Consider the following 26,079-nt stretch of genomic DNA (forward strand, 5'->3'; position numbering starts at 1 on the left):
TACAATAATGTCATAATCATTGTGTGTCAAAAAATAGGGAATTTTTATGAGTAGAAATCCCACATGATGAGAGTCATTGTTTAAATATTTATTTAGGCCGCCGTCCACCCACATTATCCCGGCCAGGTAACGCGGCCCTCCATGTCTTAGAGCTCAGCGCCAGACCGAGGCTTGGAACGCGTGACGTCAGCGGGTGTTTGCGGAAGCGATCTCAGAATCAAAACTGGAACTGTCATGGCGGTGGAGCAGCGCTGGCAGAGCCCAGGGAGAGCCCGGGATACCGACCCCATGGACCGGTTCGTGTGCCCGATCTGCCTGGAGATCTTTGAGAACCCTGTCCGGGTTAACTGCGGACATATGTGAGGAGTTTGCAGTGTGATCACGTGACCTGTACTGTATATTAAAATCAATACTGTATTCAGCTATGATATGTAAGAATGAAGCCCCTATAGAGATTGTCTGCAGTAGGAAAGGTGGTTGCTGTTGGCAGTATAGGCGGATGAATGTAAAGCTGTTCATTCTTGGCTATGGTTATATTTGTGCCGAGAGGCCAGCGCTTCTCATTTATTTAGGATCTGGGCTGATTTCTTTCTTCCTGAGAAAGTGAAACTTAAAAACAGGGCAGTCCCTTTTCTTTGGATCCGCTCCATTCCATCCGGAATCATCCACCTTAAAGAGAAACCCGCACCCTTACGGCTGTGCATTCACTTATGCAGCGCGCTTATAGCTTAACTTATTCATTCCCTGTCCTGACTTGCAGAGCGGCCCCATCCAGTCGCCCGTTTCTCCTGCTATAAAGACTCAAACCTTAATCAGTCGTTGGTCTCGTCTTAGATTCAGGAGCCGTATGTCTGTCCCATGCATGTTTAATACCCTCACTGTATTACCCTCTACCACTTCTGCAGGGAGGCTGTTCCACTTATCTAGCACGCTCTAATTTAATGAATAACGAATGAATGAATGATACACTTTTGTGGCTGGTCCATAGCAAGTATTGCTGCTTTTACCATTTGTGTAAAATAATCCAAGGCCTTCTAGATCGTCGGCTCCTTTCCGCTGCAACCTCCTCACCTGCTAACATATATTGTTATCGATGCAAGCATGCAGGTGGGTGCGCATAACCGTACAGACCCGGCGCTATTCCATATGCCGACGGGTCCTCGGCAGAAGTGACAGGCAGCGTAAATCACCTTTTTTTTTTCTGTAATATGACTTTATTCGCAGATCTGTTATTAAAGGGACAGTTTAATGTCACGGGCAGCCTCGCCTAAGAAAGAATGCATAATAAAGTATAGTTATAAAATAAAATCAGTTACTTTAAGGAGAAGCTGCAGCTCCTCGCCATTTGATTGGCAGGAAAGTGAAAAAATGATAAATATTAAATGAGCAATGATGTTTTTCCGAACTTCGGCCCCAGATTTTGCTCCACCTGCCTGCACCAGTGCTTGAAGCAGAAGAATCCCATGTGCGGTGTGTGCCGTTGCTTGTTGACTCCGGGTAGGAAGGCCGCGGATCTCGAACGGCAGATGGAAGTCACAGAAGCCTCGTGTAAAGGCTGCAGCAGGAAGGTAAAGTCTCAGCCAGACCGGGCTACCTACCTGGCACATTTCTATATTTCATTCACAGCCCCCACCGGTGTCAGTTTAATGTCTCGGACACCCTTATTAAAGAAGAATGCGTGTTAAAGTTGCGCTGACCAACCTGACCTAGAAGTTGCAGCCCTGCTGCTGCAGCTGCCCTACTCCTTCACTGTTATCCGGCTGCAGACTGAAAAAAAAAAAGGAACTCGATGACGGATGAGAAGAAAAATTCAGTCCATCTAGTGCGTCTGCTGCAAACCCCCCCCAAGTTTTAACCCCTTACATGTTTAACTTCCATCACTACATTAACCACCACTTCTGCTTAGAGAATGTTCCATTTATCTACTACCATCTCAGTAAAGTAAACCTTTACGTTGCATCAAAGCCGGTGGCCCTCCAGTTTTAGATATATACGCACAGTCATATAATAAATACAGGAGGCCTACCTGATCCAGGTACGATAAGCGCAGTTACGCTTGGAAAGGGGACGCTGCCCCGTAGAGCTTACAATCTACGTATGGTTCCCGCCACTTTATTGTGTGCTCATATCATTAGAAATTGTAGACGGGGCGTAGATTGGATTCGTTTGGGCAGAACGTGGAATATTTGTCGTTTGCCAAGTTGAGTCCTCGTCGGCTTCGGCAGGGAATTGGCTGTCGGGGGGCCTTCAGCTTGCGATCTACGCCTTGTGGCACGTTCCTGGCAAGACTGGTGGGCTTATGAGGGTCCCGTTCATAAATCTGCAATCTACAAGGTAGTAGAGGGGACAAAATTTTGTAATTGGGACAAAAGAAGGGGGTAAAAGGAGGCCAAGGAGCAATCAAAACCAGGTACCCAAGTACCTGCTCTGAGTTACTGAGGGACGTTTCCGAGATCCTCCGCCAGCATTTCCGCCTCCTGGCTAATAATTGTTGTAAAGTTCCTCATTTCTGGGCTTTAATGTGTTCTGCACGCTGACGTTATTTCTTCTTCCTGTGTCCCCAGATGTACCTGGCGCACATGCGCGCTCACGCCGCCACTTGCTCCAAATACGAGAATTATGTCATGGAAGGAATCAAGTCCGTGACTAAGGAAGAGACTCCTCAGACGAGGCAAGTATCGCGTCCGCCTCTCCCGTCCAGCTCGGCCGCTCCATTATAACAACAGGGACAGTTTAATGTATATGCATGTTAAAGTAGTAAAAGCTTCCTGTAGGGCGAAGCTGCAGCTTCCCGCTTCCTTGGTGGTCCGACGAAGCAGCCAATCAGAGGCAGGAAAGCGGGACCACTTTCCACGCAACTAATTTCTAAATTCTTTCTAAATCTGATTCAAATTAATTATTCTAAATTCTTTTACCAACCTTGTAACGCGTAACTGATCTGCTAACCACTTCATTTCCTGTATCGCTCGTCGCGTGGGTGTGGGGGGGCGAGGTGTTGCTTTCCCTTCTTAAATTTTGCCCCCACGCAGTCTTCTGAAAATACCCATTTTTTGCAATCTCCGCCTCCAGGGCTCGTTTTGATCAGGGCCGGGCAAATCGAGGAGCCCAGTGTATTCTTCCAAGGAATCACCACGAAATGTATCCATTAAGATAAAAAATCATATATATAAATGTTATGTTCTATGAGCCATTGTATGATGTCATGACCGTGCGATAATTAATTAGAACCCTTGCTTTTTGATTATTGTTTTTAAACCTGGTTGCTTTTAGAGATGTGCCTAACCGGTTCACCTTTACCTGCCCGTACTGCCGGGAACAGAATCTCGATCAGGAAGGTCTAGTAGATCACTGTAGGAAGCAGCACTTCTCGGACCCAACCCCGGTGGTAAGTCCTCCAGACCCCTCTCCTTCCTTTTAGGGGAAACTCTTGATTATATATATAAATATATATATATATATATATATATATATATATATATATATATATATATATATATATATATTATATTATATATATATAAAATATATTATATTATATATATATAAAATATATTATATTATATATATATAAAATATATTATATTATATATATATTAGATATATATAAATAAAAATATTATAAAATATATATATATTTTTTTTTTATTATTTTAAAGATACTGAATTATATATTTTAATGTCATACCAATGATGATAAATATATATATATATATATATATATATATACCGTATATAATCTATATTATTATTGTTGGTATGACATTAAAATATATAATTCAATATTTTTAAAATAATATTTCTTTTTTTCCACGAGACTTCCCGTTAAACCGAGTCGGCTTGAGGTATGCCTATAGGAACCGGGGGGGGGGCGGGGGGGACTCAAATCATTGTCCTGTATTGTAACTCCTAATATTAAGCATTTGGTAAGAGGGATGTAGAAGAATGAAGACATAGGAGATTCCCAAATGTTTAATAAGGTGCAGCCATCTACTGTCTCCTTTGGTAGGTTTGTCCCATTTGCGCTTCCATGCCATGGGGGGACCCAACTTACAGGAGTTCCAACTTCATGGAACACGTCAACCGCAGGCATCGCTTCTCATACGACACGTTTGTGGTAGGTATGATTTTATGCACCAGACTATACCGGGCGCTCAATTCCTATTTACTCATCGCCGACTCCTCCGGGATGCTGTAGGCAACCCCCAGCTTCCGGTTAAGGGGGGAGCCGTTGCTGTCACAACTTCTTTCATTCATGAAAACGGTCTCTAGCCTGTGCCTCTGGGATAGCCGCCATTGGCTAATTAATTCCCCCCTTTCCAGGATTTTTGGCCATTTTTTTTCTTGCAATTCCACACACCGCCACACGGGGGAGCCAGCTAAACACTATCGGATTTATGCTTGTATACCCATTATGTTGTGCTTATATAGACACTGCCCATTGCATCATCACAGCGCCGCCCCATATGCAAATGACCTCCCCATTGTGGAAGTTCTAACGCCATTGCAAGGGTATTTACAGAGGTATCTCCAATTTCTTTTTTTCTTGCGCTCCCCAAGGACTACAACGCAGACGAGGAAGCCATGATGCACGAAGCCCTCATGAGATCTTTGATGGACAATTGAAGTTCGTTGACCGCTCCTCGCCGCCCGGATGGATCCGTCCTGCAGCGGGCATGGAAACGTCTGCAATATGCTTCTAGCGAGCTCCTCCGTAGTTTTTTTTTTCCTTTTATATATATATTTCTGTTTCTAGGTCTTTTAAATCAGGTGCTCCTCCTTATGTAAGTCAGGTGCTTCTGAAGGTAACCGGCGAATGTATCCACACCGTGGGTTTTTGTGCACATCCAACCCTCATGTCAGTTACACGGGTAACACGCGCCCCCGACCGAGGTCTCTATCCTAAAAACATATATTTGTTCACTTTAAGTCATGGTTATACGCGGCTTCTCTTGCCTATCCTCAAATGAGTTATGATGTCACTGGCTTGGTGAAAGCTATTGGCAAAAAAGAAAAAATGACATAAATAAAATTAAAATACAGTCCGCGCGGAGCCGGGCTCGCCAGAAAGTCTATATTGGCCCTCGATGGAGTGGAATTCTGCAGATGTTAATAACGTCGATAGTTTGTGTTTTTATTTTTATTTTATTTTTTTTTCATATTAAGTAAAAAAAAAAAATAAAAAAAAATGATCATGCAGAAGAAAATGTCTGCAAAATATATATACATTTTTTTTTTAAATTAATGTATACATGTCTAGGGGGTTCCTGGGAAGAGGCACATCTCTATGTTAACCCCTTAAGGGCAATGGGTTGTCCTTAAACCCATTAAAAACAATGCATTGTGAGCCCGAGCATGTACGGGCATTGTCATGAAGGGGTTAAATTGCAGCTGATCTTCCTCTGTATATGGAGGCCCCATCTCATTTTTTTCACCCCCCCCCCTTATCATTCTGTTATTAATTATTAAACTGGGAATAATGGAGTTCTGTTTAACCGGAAGGTGGAGCGCAGCCGGTCCGGGACAACCCGAAAGCCAGCAGCTGATGTGTTTTGTTTTGTTTTGTTTTTTTGTGTTTTGTTTTTTAATACAAGGAATCATTTGGTTCGTTTAGTGGCTTTAATTTGACATTCATGCTTTTATTATTATTATTTTGTTCTTTGTTGGTAGTAACGGCCTCCCAGCAGAGGCGGTAGTGAGTCTAAACGTGTAGCGGATAGGAATACGGCTCCTGAATCTAATAAAAGACCAGCGACTGATTAAAGAAGCAGGAAAAAAAATGGGCCGAATGGCATCTTATCTGCCGGCATATTCCGTGTATCGCGCTGTCCTTCCAACTCAGGTCCGCTGGCATCACAAGCTGTAAAGACGATCCCTCAATAACATATTATATATATATATATTATATCCCTTCTGCTCCTGACATTAAAGGGTTAACCTTAGACGGCATCATTAAATAGCAAATAATCTGGCACTTAATTCTGCATTAAAGGGGTCTAATTAGTTCCGCTATATCGTTCTTACCCAAGCAGGGAGCGCGTTTTGGGTTAATAGCACTTTACGGCGACTCGCTGGCTGGCGCTCTCCCACCTAAACCTAATGAAAATAAGCACACGCTGGCGATCTATACGTTTAAATATATCGCGGGCGGGCGACGTCTGATTGACGCCCTTGTTTATTGTATGATTAAACGATGCGTTATCCGTAACGTTTTCTATGTATCCTACTTGAGCACAATGTCTGTCGTTTTCTACATAAATCCATTGTTCGTAACAACTGTCTTCTGTTCCAAATGCAAACCGACACCGGCTGAGGTCCCCCCCTGCCCAGCATTTAGTGGATCTTATTATCTATAATATACATTTATTTGAAGAAAACTCTTTTAATCAAATGTGTAGCTCGTTATTTTTTTTTTACTTTACTGAGAGGGTGGTAGATAAGTGGAGCAGCCTCCCAGCAGAAGTGGTAGAGGTTATACAGTGAGGTAATGTGAAACATGCATGGGATAGGGCAATACGGCTCCTGAATCTAAGACGAGACCAATGACTGATTAAGGTTTGAGTCTTTACAGCAGGAGAAACAGGCGACTCGACGGGGGCCGAATGGGCCGATTCTATGTTTTCGATTCTGTTGATGGAGGGAGTTTTTGATTCTGGCTTTCTAGATATCTTTGCGTCCGTCTGTCCTAGTGGTGCTCGGTTAACGTTACCCCGGGTGAGTCAGGGGTACTTCTTCATACCCATTAACCCGTTGAGTGCTGCTACTATCACACAGGAGTGATGGGAGTGATAAAGGGGCATTGGAACACAGGAGTGATGGGAGTGATAAAGGGCCATTGGAACCCAGGAGTGATGGGAGTGATAAAGGGCCGTTGGAACCCAGGAGTGATGGGAGTGATAAAGGGCCATTGGAACCCAGGAGTGATGGGAGTGATAAAGGGCCATTGGAACACAGGAGTGATGGGAGTGATAAAGAGCCATTGGAACACAGGAGTGATGGGAGTGATAAAGGGCCATTGGAACACAGGAGTGATGGGAGTGATAAAGGGCCATTGGAACCCAGGAGTGATGGGAGTGATAAAGGGCCATTGGAACACAGGAGTGATGGGAGTGATAAAGGGCCTCTGTATGCCTATAAGATGCCTAAGAGGTTCCATTAAAAAAACAGGCATTTCCGGCTACAATATTTACAACATTAACCCCGTCTGCGCTGGATTTTGTGTTATTTTAACGGATAAAAAAACAGACCTTTGTAAGTGACCCCGAACTTTTCAGCGGTAGCGTGTGTGTGTGCGTGTGTGTGCGCACGTGTGTGTGTGTGTACCTTGGGTTTTTCTTCCATTAGTTAAACCGTTAAACAATTGATCTCAGGATACAGTGTAATTAACGTGATTTTAAGTGCGTAGCTATTAAATCCGAGGTAGCCAGCATATGTCTTGTATGATGTGTTTGTACTGCGACTCTCATGATCCTCAGTTGAACGACCCGATGAAGATGGGACTTGTAGTCCATCGTCCGCTGGATGATGCCAGTTGGCCACCGTTGATTAGGAATCCAATCGTGACGGATGTCTACCTCTTGTTTTGCTTTTATAAAAAAGGCAAAATATAAATGGGGGTCATTTCGTGAGGTTTTACCCTTCTATAGGAATTGTTAGTTTAGTATCCGCTTTACTGTTCAACATTATTTGTGTTCGTAATCCTCTCGCCCCGTGAAACTGTAGCTTTTTTTTTCCCTTAAAAGTGCTGTTCCACATACACAAAACCTTTGATCTGTAAAAAAAAAAACCCACAGAAACCGTTAAAAACAACAACAAAAAAATGTTTTTATGGGAACAACCAATCAGTGCCTGCTTTCTTGTCACATGACAAGTTTTCCCAGCAAAAATGATCATTCCAAAACAACAACATTCTAGAACATTCTGATAATAATGAACGAATTATTATTTCTGGAATTATTTCTACCATCAACATAATTAAAAATATTTCCTATGCTGCATTAAGTAACAAAAATGTTTAAGAAATGTAAAAATAGGTGAAACAGCACCTTTAAAAAAATATATATTGATTTATATATATAAATATATATAAATATAAACAAACCGCAGGGGGATATGGGAAAAAAGCAGCGCTTTCTTAATTATTATTATTTTTGATTTATAATGTAATATTTCTTTAACTTTATAATTTCGTTATCAGTCTTTACTGTCATTGCCAGACGCCTGCTCTTATAATTTGCGCATTTCATTTAGATACTTCTATGCCCTGTTGGCATAATTTTCTTTTTTTTTTCTATTTTTTTGTATTTTATTTTATTTTTTTAATTTTTTTTTTTTTAATTTTTTTTTAATTTTTTTTTTTTCCATTTTAATTTTATATATAAATTTGGTTCATCTAAATAAGGCCTCGGTTTGCAGTGCTTTTTGGGTAGGTCGTCTGACCTTGTATGTGATAAGGAGCGGACACTTGAGATTTGTAGATTGTCAGGCTGGTCAGCCCTTTCAAGTCTGTTTAATTATGCAAATTAAGTAATGTTACCTTTTCAAGGTATCTTGGTGATTTGCACATATTTTCCACAAAAAAACAAAACAAAAAATACAATGTCTCGAGTCAATCTTTAATCCTGAGTAGCAATAAAAGATTTGAAAATGAATGATCTGTCTGGTCGTTGCCTGTCTAGGGTTTATGATCTCCGAGGCACCGGTTTTTGGGTTTGTTTCCCCCCCTATTCATACTTTTCTTGAGAATCCCAGATTGCAAAATTTCAAAATAGGTAATTTGTAAATGTGGCTTGAGATCTGGAATAACCAGCCAAACTCTGCTTTCAGAACCTCGGAGCTTAATTCAGCCGCTTGCATGCTCTAGAAATGGAGTAAATTATCCAGATGAGAAAAAAAACAATGGGGGGGTGATTTATAAATGGGGCACAGGTGCAAAACTGGGATTTCTTAATATAATGTATAAAAAATATATATTTTTTTAAAATAGGGAATGTGGCAAACAATAACATGCACGCAACGGAAATATGTGTTATTACTTCCTATATATATATATATATATATATATATAATATTTATTATATATATATATATTTATTATATATATATATATACTATAAAAATATAATTATAATATATAATATATATATATACTATATATATTATATTTATAAATATAATATATAATATAGTATATATATATATATTATATTTATATTTTTATAGTATAAATATAATATATATATATATACTATAAAAATATATATGTATATACTATAAAAAAATATATACACTATAGAAATATATATATATATACACTACAGCAATACATATATACATATAGTGTATATATATATATCTCATAATGCCATAAGCGTGATAACAGCATGTAAACTTATAATGTGAGTTTATGCATCACACATACTGCAAGGTAGCTGTTTAAGTGGTAACCATTAAAAAGTAAAATAACAATTCCTAGAAAGATTGCTGATATGGCAACCATGCCATGTGGGGCATGCTTACCACGGCTGTGCATGTGCCATTAAGAGGAAGGTATAGTCGCGTAACTTGTTTACTTGTGTTTACGCCTGAAAATATCTGGGTGCAGGTAACACCACAAATCTGAATAAAGGAAGTCATTTTTTTTTAATGCCTCCATGGCAGCAACCTATCAGGGCCTGGTTTTGTGTCACGTGACAATTCCCTGAAAAAATGATGAACAAGGCAAAATTTGACTTTCTTAAATAATTATTTCCGGGAATGTTGCGGGCATTAAAAAGAACCCCCCCCCCAAAAAAAAAATATGGCCGATGGACAACAGGAAATGTCCTCCTCAGTCTGTTAGCTGAAAGGAAAACATTTGCAACTCATTATTTGCTCCTCACGGCTCATCTTTTGTTGATTATCAGCCTACGAGGCGGCCCGCAAGGCTAATTACTAACAGCGTCCAAGTGTTGATGGGTGGAGCACAAATAAATGTGTCTGGATCTCCACTCGCGGACAAAAGAACTAATTGAACCCATAACAGACTCTGTGGTTGAGTGTGAGTGTTGAGTCTGATATTCATGCGTTGACTCGGGGACATCCTCCTTTGGCCGCTGTCGCCAGGCTTCCCAACTTCCAGGTCCTTTGACCTGTGATTTCTGGACATCCTGTGTCAGCGGAATACACAACGTCGGGTAGGTGAGGCGTGCGGCCGCATAGGAAGGAAGCCTGCCGATGTTACTCCGTGTATAATTTGATTATGTTCCTCCAAAGCGGGGACTTGCCCGTGGATCTTCTGTGGATCTTCTGAGGATCTTCAGCTGTGTACGTCCATCGGCATCCCAACATTTAATGTTAAATCAAAACTCGATCGACTTTAGGCTCCTGGGTGGGTTGAATCTGTTCAACGTCCATCGCTATGCAATATGAAGGGCCGGCCGAGGAAGACTCCTCCAAGAAGGGCTTGGGTGACCATGTGTGATGGACCTAAGCAAACTCCCAGCATTAACTATTCATTATACGGGGCCAGCTTGTGATGTTCTGCTGGAGGCGTCTACTAGGGTTGGCCCTTCATAATGCATCGTGAAGCCTGTGAGATGACCCGGTCAACGCACCTGCTCTTGGTTTAGTAAATGCATCCGTACGAGATGCTGAGCCATCGATCGAACCCCGGCTGCCAGAAGACAACCTCCTCGTAATTCTACATGGAAGTAGAAACACAGAATGTGCCGGCAGATCGGCCCCATTCGGCCCCCATCTAGTCTACTTTTTTTCCCCGCTGTAAGGACTCAAACCTCAATCAGTCGTTGGTCTCGTCTTCATTCATGAGCCATTTGTCTATCCCATGCATGTTTAATCCCCTCACTATCTGCTCCATTTATCTACCACCACTGTCAGTAAGTGACGTTTATTCAATGACGTCTGGAAAAAAGGGGTCTTAACCCTTAAAAAACCCTTAAAAAAAGAAATTTAGAATAAAAAAAGTTGATATTTTTTCGTAAAAATGGCCAAAAAAGTCTATCGATACAATTTTATTCTATATAGTCCCCCATTCCTATGTGTGGGACTCATTCTATACTTCGTCTAGTGAAAGCGTTGCATCTGGGGGTCATCTTATTAAAGATTATAGATATAACTGTATTAGTGCAGGAGAGAGAGGAGTCTTTACTTGAAAGTTTACTCCTTTTTTGGGCCAACATAGCTGAGGTCTCTCTTCTTCTTCTTTTTTTTTTAATTAAAAAAACTAATAAATTGCATTAAAGTTCATTCCTACGCATCAGAATCGACAAACCTTGTCTGTCTCGCCTCCGAGCCTCTCCAAAGACGGACCCGTCGCATCTAAAAGCCGGCGAAGACTTCATAACCTCACCACAAGAGGGAGCCCTTGCACCTCTATTTGTAAAACCCGCATCCTCTTTAAAAGAAATAAGATACTCGGTGCTAAAAAAAACATAATTGAGTTAAGGTCTTGGCTTCTAGTTTAAACATTAAATACAATTAAATTAGCCTCACGTTGTACGTTAGGAAATGCTTTTAACCCCTTAAGGACAATGGGCGGTCCCTAAACCCATTGAAAACGATGCATTTTGAGCCCGTACATGTACGGGCTTTGTCATTAAGGGGTTAATTGACTATAACAATCGTTTTCCATGTTATTTCACGGGGAGAAAATTCCCAGCCAGGAATCGAAATTGTGTGATTTCATAATAAAACCTCATATTCACTTATTTTGATATATTACTTAATGTTAACAACCATCGCTCTTAAGGATTACGTTTATCAAGGAGTCACCGGAGCAATTTGCGAGTAATTTCCTAAAATCCACATGTAAAAGAAAAAAATTGATTTTTTTTTTCCATAAATGTTCCACTTTATACACAAATTGTCAGCACATAAATCATGTTTTAATCACTGTATACATGCACAAAATAAGGAATTAAAAATCTTTCATGTGAGTGAGGGTTCGAACGCAATTTATTTTTAAATATACAATTTAAATTTGTGGTCAAGTTTAAAATTTACAATGGAAATTTGATTTTAAGTATAATCGCTTCATAATTGGCTTAATAATCTAGAACCATAAATCATCAAATTTACTGTAACGTAAAGAAATGTACTCGTTTACGTGTCGTCACAAAACATGATATTTGAAATTGTCTTCTGAGGGAAGAAATATTCCAGGACACATTTCACTTCCTGCTGGTCGATCACTTCCTCCTGATCAGAAATTCCCTGCGATGCGTCCGAGTGAAGTGTGTGTGACTGAAAATAGCTTCCCTCCCAGTGTGGTGAGAAACATACTCCCCGTGCCTGAAGTTCCATTATATTGTGTAATTATTATGGAAATATTTGTGAAAACAGCCAAATGGTGCTCAATGTAGGAATAACGTGCGCGACATTTACAGCTTCCCCCTTCAGGAAAAGTGTGTGCGTTATTTTTGGCCTCCGAAAACAAGAAATTGTTCTCGTAGTTGAGGGCCGAGCCCTTTGCACAGGTGGATCCTGAGGATGGTGGGATCAGTGTCGGTATTGGGGGCTCAGGTTATTTGCTGATGTTCTAATTGTTCATTACTGAGTATACACCCGTAAAAAAGTGTTTGCAAAGGAGGCCTCGGTAATTGTTCTACTTTCCATATCACCCAGGGTCACCGCAAGTGGCCCTTTATCTCCAGCTCTCCAGATAAGAGTATCATTTGCATTGCAGGTGATCCACCGGCATTAACCCCTTCTGTCCCAAGCCGCGCATTACCCAGTACAGGTTATCAGCCAATAAATAAATGGATTCATTTATTAACTATGAAGGTTCATAGATGTCTTTCCAAATCCAAAATAATGATGTACGTTGATATCGCTAGGTGTGTCTTAGGGACCCCCCCACGGCTTCTTGGCACAGAAGTGGACCCTTTAAAATTGGCCCTAATTGTTTTCTTTATTTCTAATTATAAATTACTCAAAGTTGTATTTTTTTGGGTACATACATATTGGGTACCTACATGGGGAGAGGGTCCTTAGCATAGCTTCAAAGGGGGCCACAGGGTTTTGTGTATCGCTGCCTGCATTGTACAGCGCTACGGAAATTTTGTTACAACCCCCATACAGTAGTCAGAGTTTGAAAGTACAGAGAGAAACGTGCGCGGATCATCTGTATACACAGACGTAGAGATAAAATGCACCGTGAATTCCCACCCACCCATGGCTAAGATGAGAGGGGCTTGCAAGTTAAAAGGGGTCTGCAGGAGTCTGCATTCTGCTGAGACCATCACCTGCCCTTTCCACTGGTGTTACTGGAATGCAGGAACAGGTGCCATGTGCTCGACACGTGTGGGTCTGCAGAAAAAAAAAACAAAAAAAAAAACACCAAAAAAAAATCAAAGTTCACAAAAAAAAATTCCGACAAACCACAGCAAACTCAAACAACACAGAAAAACAGGCATGGGAGGGGAAGGACGAGATTGAAAGACATGAAAAGTACGTCAAGGCCTTCTATATCATGGAAAAAAAATGTACAAAAATGCATATTTATCTAAAAATAAAAAATATAATAAGGGTTTTCAGACTTTTTAAAAAAAAAAAAAAAAGGAAATTTGACATTTCTGGCTAATAAATAAAATTTGAGAAAACTGTAAAGATCTGGTGGAATTTGAATGCCCCATTTAAATGAGATTATTAAATATTATTAGAATAAAAAAAGAGGTGTACCAATTATTTTAAAATAATAATTATGATTTAAATATCATTAAAATTATTAAAAAAATAATAATAATTTTAAGATATTTAAATCCTTATTAAATTGTTACGCCGGAATAATTCTTTATATGAAAATTGTTCCTCTTTATACAAAACTAACAAATCAAACTGGGTCATGGGCAAAAAAAAAAAAATAATAAAAAAAAAAATAATAAAAAAAAATAAATTAAAAAAAAAAAGGAAGAAAAATCCACCCCAGATCTACTTTCTTTTATTTTTTTTATAGAATATACGACTCTTAAGTGACCCAGAAAATGTGATTTTTTTTTTTTTAAAGAACTCAGCATGATTTGCCCAATTTAGCCGACAATTCTATACAAACACGTGTTCTGGATGGATAATGTCCACGGATTTAAGAAAACACACAGAAGACAAAGATCTTGAGAAAAATAAAGGAAAGATTTTTAACTTCCTTAAGACTTCTCGCATTGTGGAAGGAAAGGGCCGGTTTGGACACATCACAAAAGTGTTTTTGTTGTTGTTGTTTGGATACAATGTATAGGAGATGTATCCCGTGCTTGTAGCGTAGATAATAAAATGAAAGACCCCATGTTGTTAGTTTAAGCTGATGGTCTACTCTTTTTGTGCGCAGTTAATAATTAGCAATGCAGGAGGAACCTGTTGGATGCCAACAATGGAGCATTTAAAGGGCCGGCACTCTGCCCGATCTCTGGCCGGACCCCATCTAGAGTTCTGGAGACCCCCATCTCGATATCGATATTCTATATCTGAATACGTACGGCTCGAAGGAAAGAAGAGGGGGTATGAAAGGAACATTTAAATGCATAAAGGGATTTAACTAAGTACGGGAGGAGAAATGTTAGAACATGAGGTCATAATCTAACACTAGAGGGTCGTTGGCTTCGATGGAATGTAACGAAGTTTTACTTTATTGGTAAGTGGAACAGCCTCCCAGCAGAAGGGGGGATTTAAACACACATGGGATCGGCACGCGGCTCCTGAATCTAAGACGAGACCAACGACTGATTGAGGTGTGAGTGTTTGCTCAATGGCTTCACGAGTCTGATCTGCCGGTGAGTTCTACGTTTCTAGCTATGATGTCATGTGCACGAAGTTTGCCTCGAGTCGGACTAAAGCGTGCAGATGCGCTCTAATAGAGGGGTGGGGAGGGAATCCTTCCAAAATTCACTGCTCCAGGCACCTGCTGGAAAGGCAAGGAGAAGGCAGACCCCTCCTTTCAGCTGTGATTGGCTGGGAGTTGACAATGCTCATTTGCATGGCCACGCCCCAGCCCACAGGCTGCATATTAGGCTGAGTTGCTCTCTAGCAGACTGTGCCCTTCCCTTTAAACCACATGTGAGGATCTCCCTGCATTCATTCTCGCTAACCCTGGACTGAGCCACAGGCTGCTAGCTAGCCCTGCAAGATGCCTCGCTCGTTCCTAGTGAAGAAACACTTCTCTACCAGCAAGAAGCCGAACTACAGCAAACTGGAAAGCCAAACAGGTACAAAAAAACCCCCAGAATATTTCCTATGGGTATTCATGCTAAAAATATCAAAATGCATTAAAATAAAAAAAAAGTCTTTCTTGCATTAAAAAACTTCAAAGTTTTGTTCTGCATCCTGCAACAGAATTAGTAATCATGCAAAACTATAATTAGTTTATCGAAATTGTTACTTTGGGGATTTTACTTTTTTTGTAGAATTTTAAATCAATTTAGTAAGTATTATACATGATTTTTTACATTTTTTTTTTTATTTTTAATCATAATGTAACTCTTTTTTGGGAGAACCGTGTCTAATGTGTCTTTTTTTCCTCCCCTTTCAGTGTATATCTCACCGTTTTTATACGACAAGTTCACCATTCCATTGATACCCCAGCCGGAGATTTTGAGCACAGGGGCGTATTACCCACCTCTGGTTTGGGACACCGGGTTGATTACAACATTTTTCGCCGCCGAGCCCGACTACAAGAATTCCCCCGTCTCCCCTTCCAGTGAAGACTCCAAGCCTCTCGACCTGACCTCCTTCTCCAGCGAAGACGACGAAGGCAAGACCTCGGATCCCCCCAGCCCGGCTTCCTCGGCCACGGAAGCGGAGAAGTTTCAGTGCCACCAATGCACCAAGTCGTACTCGACTTTTGCTGGACTTTCCAAACACAAGCAGCTCCACTGCGACTCGCAGAGCCGGAAATCTTTTAGCTGCAAGTATTGCGAGAAGGAATATGTTAGCCTCGGGGCCCTCAAGATGCACATCAGGAGCCACACGTTACCCTGCGTCTGCAAAATCTGCGGCAAGGCGTTCTCCAGACCGTGGCTGCTGCAGGGACACATCAGAACACATACAGGTATGTACATATCACCTGGGAAGAGGGGGGGGGTCTGCGTGTAGCCTGCCAACCCATAGAATATCCCAAAAGTTACGTTTTTTTAATATAAAAACATTTTTTCGTGGCTTGCCGTTGTGGTTAAGGTGTTCGATTGCCTATCTGAAGGTCCTGATGGCTAGTTAAGGAAAGGGTTAAACAAAAACCCCTTTCTGAAGATAAATTTGAATGGCGCGAAGGCTCACGTAGGACACGAGTGATTTCAGCACCGTTGATTTCTGTTCTATAAAGACACGATAAAGGGCTGGGCACGATGGTGTATGCTATGCACCTGTTGCTGTACAGTTCATGCGCTGCCAGTGCCCTCCCAGCTGCCGGCTCCCTGCTTCTCAAAAGGAAAAACATTTACAATACATCCGTCCACCTCTATTATTCATGCCACAGGCGGCTTTATTTTTTTTTTTATTATTATTTTTATTTGATTTTTCGTTGCTCGTATGCTAACTGATTCCCTTGAGATGCTAAATGTATTCATTCCGCTGCATAAGTAGATCCAAATAGCTTTCTTTTTTCTGGAATAATTAGCATTTCATAAACAGCGGAGATGCTAATTTAATTAAGGGCCTGCTTGAGCCGCGTTAAAATGGTCCAAGGTCCTTTTGTGTACTCAACACCTTGTATAAAAGCTAAGCCAATGTTGATGTGTCTCCAGAATATCACAGTAGGTGGGTCAACAAAGAAACGGCTAATTTATTTCATTATCGCGTCTTCTGTTTAGGTTTTTTTGGGGTTTTTTTGTGTGTTTTTTACCATATTAAAATAATAATATATGTTTTTTCCTCTTCTTTCCAGGTGAAAAACCCTTTTCCTGCACGCATTGCAACAGAGCCTTCGCCGATCGGTCCAACCTCAGAGCCCATCTCCAAACCCACTCAGATGTCAAAAAGTACCAGTGCAAGAACTGCTCTAGAACTTTCTCAAGAATGTCTCTTCTTCACAAACACGAAGAGACCGGTTGCTCAGGAAGCCACTGAAGTCTCCAAGCACAATGAACTCTTATGGTCACTCCTCTTCTAGAGGAGTCCCTTTTTAAAAGCTATTAATTGATTTGGGGCCTTATTGACACTTAGAACACTTAAGAAAGCTCTACGGTGGTCGTAGAGTCGGAATTATGTGCCTTATTGCAAAATCACAGAGATGTCCTCCACTTTTTTTTTAAATTTTCTCTTTTTTTTTTTCCTTTTTTTTATATTTTATTTTATTTTTTTATATTTTTTTAAATTTTTTCTCTTTTTTTATTATAATTTTTTTTTTTAATTTTCTTTTTTTTTAATTATTTTTTTAAGTGCATAATATATTGTATTTGACACTTTTTGAACTTAAAACTGACTAATCCTGTGGTTTTGCAAGCCCTCAAATAGATAAGGAGATTTTTTTTTTATTTTTCTTATCTGTTATGGGGGGAAAAAAAGACTGAATCCTAAATATTTATGAAGGACGGAATAGAAGTGTTACTTTTTTTTGTAATATTGTGATTGTAAATATGAAAATGATTACTACAAGCTGAAAGTAAACTATGCAATAATATTTCACAATCACGGGGCAGCTGCTTGATGGCGCGGTTAGCAAAAAAATGAAGAAAGCCGTCAATCGCAGGTTTTCAAGCCACCCCGTTTACAGAGCGCCAGCCCGCGCAGGCACCTGTTAATTCGACTCTCAACAACTGCTTTTTGTGGATAAGTCACTTTAATAGTGAAGCAGTTGTCAGGTTTCACAAAAGACTTGCTGTAGATCTCAAGGAAACACAGACAGGTGGAAAATTCCAAAAAAAAAAAAAAAAAAAAAAGAAAAAAAAATCCCATTGACAGGTGCCAGATGAATACATCTTTTATTCTTAAAAAAAACATGTTTCTGCATAATCCTTTCAATGAATGTTTACATTTCAAAGGTACACTGGTATTTATCTATTTTTTTTTTTATTTGCCACATTTTGTACTGATGAAACTTTTTTATAGTTATACACAATTTATTGATATTCAATAAAAAGTCTAATTTATAAAAAAAAATATATATATATTTTGTATTTTTCATTTATTATTTTCCACCCAATATACAAATATTCTGATTTGAATAACTTGGGTTGCATGGAGTCATCCAAAGCCTCATGTATGTTCCGTGTTGCTTAATTACATGTTATTTGTAGATGGGTTCTGTAGCCTGGCCCATAGTGGAAGGTGGATGGAACAGGTGGGATTTAAGAGCAAATCCTATAACTGATGGTTAGGACCCTGACTTTTAATCAGTCGTTGGTCTCGTCTTAGATTCAGGAGCCATATGCCTATCCCATGCTTGGATTAGCCACTACCACTTCTGATGGAAGGCTGTTCCATTTATCTACCACCCTCTCTCATGCTTAGGATAGGATTTTGGCTAAACTTCATTGGGATCATAGATGGAGACATAATGGGTGTTAAGATGGACTAAGTTTGTTACCAAGACCCTAATAGCTATGATTGTTGAAGAACACCATGTAGATCTCGGCTACCTTCTAAAAAGTCTTTGTACTTTGAAGACATTGCATAGAAACAAAGCCAATGCAAACTATCTTTTGAAGGAGCATTAAAAGAACATCTCGTATTAATATTCTAAGTTACTACTTTTACAAAGTTCAACGCAACAGTGAGGAGAAGAATCAGATCTCTTGACTCTTTCTGGTTCCCCATGCTTTATGCCATCCTTGACCTGTGGGGGGCGAAAGAGAGCAAAGGAAATTCGTAACATTCTCTTCTCCGCTCGCAAATCGGAACCGGCCAAAACTTTCTAAAAGGGTTTAGATTTCACTCTTTCATGATTTTCATTCATAATTAAGAAAATTAAGTGGAAATTTGGAGAATTTAACACTTCCTCCATAATCCTGCCCTGATTTAATTATTTGGATGATTCACTAATAGGCAGATTATGCATATAGTGTCCCAGTGAGCCATTTTTTTCCCATTGTACTGCACTGCGTCCTATGGCGGCACCATATGAATCAATAACTTATAATAATGTGCTGTGTTCTGTAGAGGACCTGGGTCTGGCACCTTTGCTGAACATGAAGACTCTTAACTCTTAACCTGCTACGTGGGTTAGTGAGAAGCCCTCCCTCCATCCCTCAAGGGCCTTCCGTCTGTCATTCTGCTTTTAAAGAAATGGAAATGTGACGAAAGGATAATTGTGCAGAGAGCGCCCAATCCTCAAAGCCCAAGCTGCAGCTTTTCTTCTTTCTCCAGCATGCGGCGGGTCCAATAATGTCCTGGTCCACCTAGAAACAGAGATTAACGTAAATATAGAATTTGACGGCACGTAAGACCCATTTTCCTGATATTGAGACTCAGACCTTAATCAGTCGTCGGTCTCGTCTTAGATTCAGGAGCCGTATGCCTATCCCATGCATGTTTACATTCCCTCATTGTATAACCCTCTACCACTTCTGCTGGGCAGCTGTTCCATTTATCTATCACTGTCTCAGTAAAGTAAAACTTCCTTACGATCCTCTGACCCTCTAGTGTTGGATTATGATCTCTTCTTCTAACATTTCTCCTCCTTTGAAATAAACTTCCCTTCCCTTTAATACATAAAGAAAACTATCACATCTCAGCTTTCTCTCTTCTCTCGTCCAGGTTGATCCTCACTGTGGCAGGAGATTCACCAACATGGATCAACAAGACTTCCAAATGTGATACATTCCGCCCAATGGACCCATAGATCTGATGCTCAAAGCTCCACCACCCCAAGGGCTCAGCGTGTTGACCCACCAAGAACTTGTCCTAGGCGGAAGTAAAATGTCCTATGCCGACACGATACATCATGAGATGTTACCACCACAACATTCTATTCTACCTAATTGGCCATATGACCTCGGTCTGATAAGGCTAAGTTCCTGCAGGGCTTTTACACAGAAGGCATAGAGATAGGCCAAATCCCACATCTTTTTTTCCCGTTTGCAACAATTGAATCAAGTAGGACTTAAGGGACCTTTAAAGGTGCCGAAGACGTTTCAAAGTGGAGAACATGTATGAAGACAGAGTATATCGATGGCGGTTAGAACATTGATAGAATCCTTTTGAGGGTTGGAAACAAAAGGCTCTTTTCATGGCTCCATCTGTTACTTTGCTAATATGTTTCGAAACACCTGCTGCCTGAGAAGGAAAAGTATCAGAGTGAATGGGATGGTCCCAAAGCGGAGTGCACCTCGGCAAAGTTTACCACCTGCGCTCACGTCAAGGGTAAGATAGACTAACATTCTGTCTGAGTGACCCCGGGGGAAGGTTAAAGGTCAGTAACAAGAGTAAATAGAACCGGGCAGAGCGAAAGCCAGAGCTCAGATTAACGTGACCTTATGTTTATGGCAACCTGTCAAGAAACCCAAGGCATGTCCCCCATTTGTCCTCCTCTTCTCCTAAAAGGTAGCACTTAGCATCTGATTCCACTTCGCAACACGTTGAATGCACTTGAAGTTAAAGAATGAAATCTTAATTAATTTAAGTCTTTTGCAACATTTACACTCAGAAGGTGAGGAGCTTCCCGGCCCCATTGTGGCCAAAAAGAAGATTCAATTATGAAGACTAACCTGAAACCTCTAAATTTGGATAATATACTATGATCCTTTCCATCAAGCTGAGGGACGTAGCATCCATGGTCATGCCAGGGTTGGCCAGTGGACACATGGGGTGAATACCCATTGACCCAGGAGCCTGGTGCCTACCAATCGTTAAGGTGCCTACCAATGGTTGCCAGAGATGGAGAAATGATAGAGGAAGAGGTCAAAGTCCACAATGGAAGAAGTAAGTCCTTAGTATGAGAACGTATTCGTTGAAAAGTTAGCCGATACACGGCATGGCTTTCCAGTAGAAATGGGAGCAGCTAATACAGTGAAGAACTTCAAAGGTAGGTGGCATGAGTCCAGGGCTATACCGAACATAAGACAAGGCTGTAGACCAGGTTAGGGTTGAGGTCCTGCAGTAGGTAGAAAAAATGGGTAGACTCGATGGCCTAAACAGCACTTATCTGTCATGAAATCCTATTTCAGAGTCGCCACTGGACACATAGACCAAGGAAAGTCCACGTGAGAGAAGGGTGGGAAGCCCTTGGCACCAGTCTAGCCATGTTTAAGCATAATACCAAAGCTATATGTACTAAAGGTGCAAATTTGGGCCACTTTAGCAATGTTCTTCCTCTAAAACACCACCGCGTGTAGCAAGCAGCGTGCTGATGGAACGTTGGCCAAACATGAAAAGTCACAGATTTCTATCTTTCGTACTTTGGACCGGTTTCTAAGAAAATAAAGCATATATTTTGTGAGATTTCCGTGCCTACAAGTAAAATTTCGAGTGAATTGATGTTTCCTCGTATTCATAATTGGCGAGTCATTATAATTTGGCCGAGCCGACCTCACTTCGTGTTGATTTATTTATAATTTGACTTCCATGCATTCCCTGCATAAAACATGAGAACTGATTGTGCGGACCTGCCAAAAAAAAAAATCTCCGACGGGGCAATATTTTTATTAAAAACACTCTCAAACGAGAGATGCAGAGATTACGGGATTAATCAACGAGGAATCCATGCAAACAAACCACAATTCAAAGCGTGTAATCATCACGGCCGTGTTTGAATAATAGAAGCAAAACATTTCCCAAAAACTTAAAAAAAACTAGACTTTTTTTGGCCGAGCCTCCAGTAATCACTTGCAGGATGTTGCCTACTACGTGACATTTTAGAAATGTCCCTTTAAACGGGTGGGCGTGGCTAAGTGGAAGACACGCCCCTTTCCAAGTACGGCTGTATCGCCAAAATGATTTTTTTTTATATTTTTAGGATAGCGGCTTTTATTTAAATCTTTGATTCTCGTTATCTCAATTCTTATAAAAATAATTTATGATTTTCTATTTTTTTTTCCTTATTAGGAATTATTTTAAAAAAAAATCTGCAGTTTTTTTTAATCATATTTTAAATAAAAAATGTTATTCTGCTAATCTGCCATGAAACATGTTACAGGACATTCGAGGCTGATGCCCCGAGAAATAATTCTTTAATTCTGTCTAATTCATATTTTTTCAGGGAACGCTTATTTGTCATGTGATGCAAAAGAGGGCACTGGTAGCTTATTGAAGTTAAACTTTAACAGGAGAGATCTCCTTGGTCTTTACCTTTCTCCTTCCAGCGCCTGTGGCGTTTTACTTTTATCTGCCCCGTTCATGTCAGGTGTAGATCCTCAGGGTATATAAAGAGAGAATACTTGACAATAACCCAACGTGGGGCAATTGTGGTTCAAATTCCGAGGGTACAAATTCCGGGATCCACAAATATCCAACAAAAGGGAGAATAATTGACTGCACTTGGTGTTAAACAATCGGATAGCCATTGGCTATTAAGAGTTTTAATTGTGTACCTGCAAAAGCCCAGGTAATGGCCAATCATACGTTGAGCATTCAAGGTTCCAAAAATGCGTCCTTTTGGGTTCTTTGGTGGACAAGACAATAAATGTAATTTCTATCTAAAATTTTTAACGTAAATTTGGATTCCTATCCAGGAATGGCATCGATCGACATACATTACTGAATAATTTCGTTTTATTTTTATTTTGGAAGAACAAAAGAAAGATACATCTGAAGAAGAGACCTCGGAGGTCCTGAAAGTTTAAGAGATAAAAAATATCACCTTTTACTGGAACCATCAGCATCATAGGAGTTGCAGTAAACAGTATCTGGGAAACCATAAATTGCCAGGAGGCCTTTATTTAACTTATTTCAGTTAAAAAGAAAGGGGAAAAAAATAAAATGATTTTTACTAATACATTTCTATTGTAAATTTCTATGCAATACCAAATACTGACTTTATATAGTGGTAAAAAGTAGAGATACTCTTATAAATAAAATAAAAAAAAATATAAATATACATAAATAATAATAAATAAATTTAAAAAAAATATATATATATATACAATATAAAATAAATTAAAAAATATATAATATATATATATATACAGTATAAAACAATTATATATAAATGTATAGAGCAAATTATTATTATTTAATATTTACTTTTTACCCAATTTCTGTTCATACCTCTATGCCCATGAACAGGTTAAGTTTTGAAACCAAGGTTTGTGTCAAGGTTGGCTGAAATGGGTTATTTGCAGAAATGTTAATATAAGTCGGGATCCATTGGGGGGGGCGGGGGGTTAACCTCACATCCGTCAGAACACCCAGAGGCGGAGGGTGAATAAATGGGAAAGTGGTTGCAGGTCATGAAAGTGTCGCCTCCTTAGGCTAATTCTTTTTAATGCGTTTATGACTCGCGCGAAATGCTAATTAGATAACCATCTAATTAATAGATACATAGTAAAGAAGGCAGATAAGATCCGCTAGAACCAGCTAGGCTCCTAATCTACTTGGGGTTAGGATTCAGACCCCATGGGATGTCAAAGCTTCAGGTCTCCACCAACACCGCTGGGAGACTGGCCCACGTATTCCATTTCCCTTAACTACTTCACAAATACCTCCGTGTATTTATATAGCGCCAACATACTCTGTAGCGCAGTTACAATAGGGTCCTGCTCTTGTGAGCTTGCAATCTATTACTTACAAGCTATTAATCTTCATGCCTTTTTTTCTGTTTGTGTTTCCGGTTCTGGTATAAAAAGTGCAGGCATTTCTTACAATCACACCGATAATTCTTTTGATTGCAAGCTCTGCAGAGTCATATCCTATTTGAGATGTTTTAATGATCCCCTGATGATGTCATAATGTTGTAATGATCATGTAAAAAAAAAATATAAAAACGGGTGGGGTTTGCAGAAATATTAGTATAAGTTGGGATTCAAATTCTTGCATAAGTTATTTGGCCAGAATAATGTCAATGATGATGTCGTATCATATTTTAGGAGATGTTTTGATGATGTCATAATGTTGTAATGATGATATGTAAAAATAAAAGATAACAGGTTGGGTTTGCAGAAATATGAGTATAAGTTGGGATCCATACTGTATATTTGCAAAGTTATTTGGCCAGAATAATGTCAATGCGGTGGGCTTTCGAGGGGCTGCTATCCCTGGTGGTCTAGTAGGGGGTCTAGTAGATCTTCATCTTAGCTCTCCTTCTTTATGCTGTCACATAAGCTATGATTTCACTTGTTAGTGTTCATTAACACAATGAATGGAGTAGTGTAGTGCGTTGGCCATCGCGTGGTCATTTTTCTTGCTTCTCTATTGGTCGAAAGAAGGTCTTCTACACCGAAGAAGTTCATAACTCATGCAACCATCCACTCATCATCTACGGGTACCTGGGGTAAAGGAGTGTTGGCCTCTTAATGAGCCAGGAAACATATTGAAATAGAATCCCCCCCCCCGAAGACTTTTTTCTCCCCAGCCAGGTAAAATCCACTTTACACTCCCCCCCCAAACCTATGATTAGAACCACTGAGCGCAGGAACCATTTGGTGGACACCTTGTGTGAACATCTGCAAAAGATTACAGCGTCAGTCGTCATAAAGGCTGGGATTCAATCAATTTAACTCAAGGTATCCGTAAAGGGGACGTCTACCCAGGGAGCTCTCCCCCCTGCGATCACCATCATTAAAACTGTTGTTCTTGCATTCAGATCCAGCTTGAAATGCTTCCCCCCCCCCATTTGCATTTCTTATTCCCGACTTCATTATCCCCTTTGAAATTCAAAGCTGAATGGGATGAGTCCGATTGAGATGCGTTGAAGTTTAGTTTGGGGCTGTAGTGTTTGTTTATGATAGTGAATGTTGTACAATGTTTACACAGAGGGGTATGTAAGAAATTAACATCGGGATATTCAAACATTGAACTTATTTTTTCCCTGGGTGGGGGGGGGTTAATGTCGTCTTCTAGTTAAAAATGGCACGTGGTATTTTTTTTTTTAAATTGAAATTTAAAATAATTTATCACAAATAATAATTAAAAACAATCTATTAACCATAATTTATCATTAAATATATTTTTATTTAAAAGAATTAAAAATATTTATATTTTAATATATTTATTTAATTAATTTAAACAAGTGTGTTTAATGGGATAATAATAATAATAATAATAATATATTATTAACAAAGTCATACAAGTATGTTGCTACATACAAAAAGGTCCTGGGTTCCACAGTTTGGAGACCTCAGTGGCCAATCTAATGCCCATTATACTGGGTCGGGTAGAGGTAGTCCTTGACCGAGAAGAATCCCAGGCAACAATAACCCCCCCCACCCATGCATGAATGTCAACATAGGCCTAGACGTCATCTATGAGGTTTCTGGCAGGTGTTAGATCTACTTCCACACATTATGGGCATTTTCTGGAGTAAGAGTTGCTGTTCCCCTCCACTCTCCAGCTGCCCGAGGTTGCTGCCCGAGTCACCTTACACTGAGACTGGGAGCGTCGGCATTTGTGCCTCTTGGAGCCAAAGACTTCTCTTCTTCTGCTCCTCTTTGTTCTAATGACTTGACTAGGAGAACGACCCATGCTTTTCCGTATCTGGCACACAAAGCGTTAAAGGAAGCGTTGGGTCATCCAGTCTATAGGGTTCTATTGACAAGCCCCGCTACTACCTGCCATAAGCATTACTGCACCTGCAATTCACTCCGCAGCACCTGGGGGTCCGAGCCTTTTAACAATGGCCAGGCTGTTGTGTGAAGCGGGTGGGTCTCCGTCCTAACTGGGGACCTGCTGGTTTGGATGAATAAGGCCTACTATAAAGTAAGGAAATAAGTGTATGGCGTAAGGTAAGGGAAGCATAACAATCAATAGGTAGGTAACATAAGAGCTGGCGGGGTTCGTTGGTTCTTCCAATCTTAGGTATTAGAAACTGGCGTCATGTTCTGCAGAGCGCTCTCTGTCCAGATCCTCGCGTCCTAATAGTTAGATGGATTTATATTAGAGTTTGCTCTTAACGTGCTTCGAAAGGGGTTTCGTTAATGAGGGCAGGTGCACCTGTGGCTTCACAAAGGATACCCACAATGCATAGAGTCCCTCTGAATGTAAACTTCAGCAGGTACGTTGCCCCCCCCC

The 26,079-nt window shown here is 40.1% G+C and overlaps 2 protein-coding genes across 2 annotated transcripts; both read left to right on the plus strand.

Annotated features, from left to right (window-relative positions):
• The first annotated feature begins 229 nt into the window (after positions 1–229).
• Positions 230–4,657, plus strand: RNF114 (ring finger protein 114). Its single transcript, XM_053453498.1, has 6 exons — positions 230–359; positions 1,418–1,568; positions 2,565–2,680; positions 3,271–3,385; positions 4,007–4,114; positions 4,558–4,657. The coding sequence occupies exons 1-6, from the start codon at positions 235–237 to the stop codon at positions 4,621–4,623; spliced, it is 681 nt and encodes a 226-aa protein (XP_053309473.1). The 5' UTR covers positions 230–234; the 3' UTR covers positions 4,624–4,657.
• A 10,370-nt stretch (positions 4,658–15,027) lies between these two features.
• Positions 15,028–17,240, plus strand: SNAI1 (snail family transcriptional repressor 1). Its single transcript, XM_053453494.1, has 3 exons — positions 15,028–15,191; positions 15,515–16,033; positions 16,865–17,240. Exons 1-3 carry the CDS (start codon positions 15,113–15,115, stop codon positions 17,044–17,046), a joined length of 780 nt encoding a protein of 259 aa, XP_053309469.1. The 5' UTR covers positions 15,028–15,112; the 3' UTR covers positions 17,047–17,240.
• Positions 17,241–26,079: the final 8,839 nt, after the last annotated feature.

Source organism: Spea bombifrons, chromosome 13 (assembly GCF_027358695.1).
Source record: "Spea bombifrons isolate aSpeBom1 chromosome 13, aSpeBom1.2.pri, whole genome shotgun sequence".
In the NCBI taxonomy this organism is placed as follows: domain Eukaryota; kingdom Metazoa; phylum Chordata; class Amphibia; order Anura; family Pelobatidae; genus Spea; species Spea bombifrons.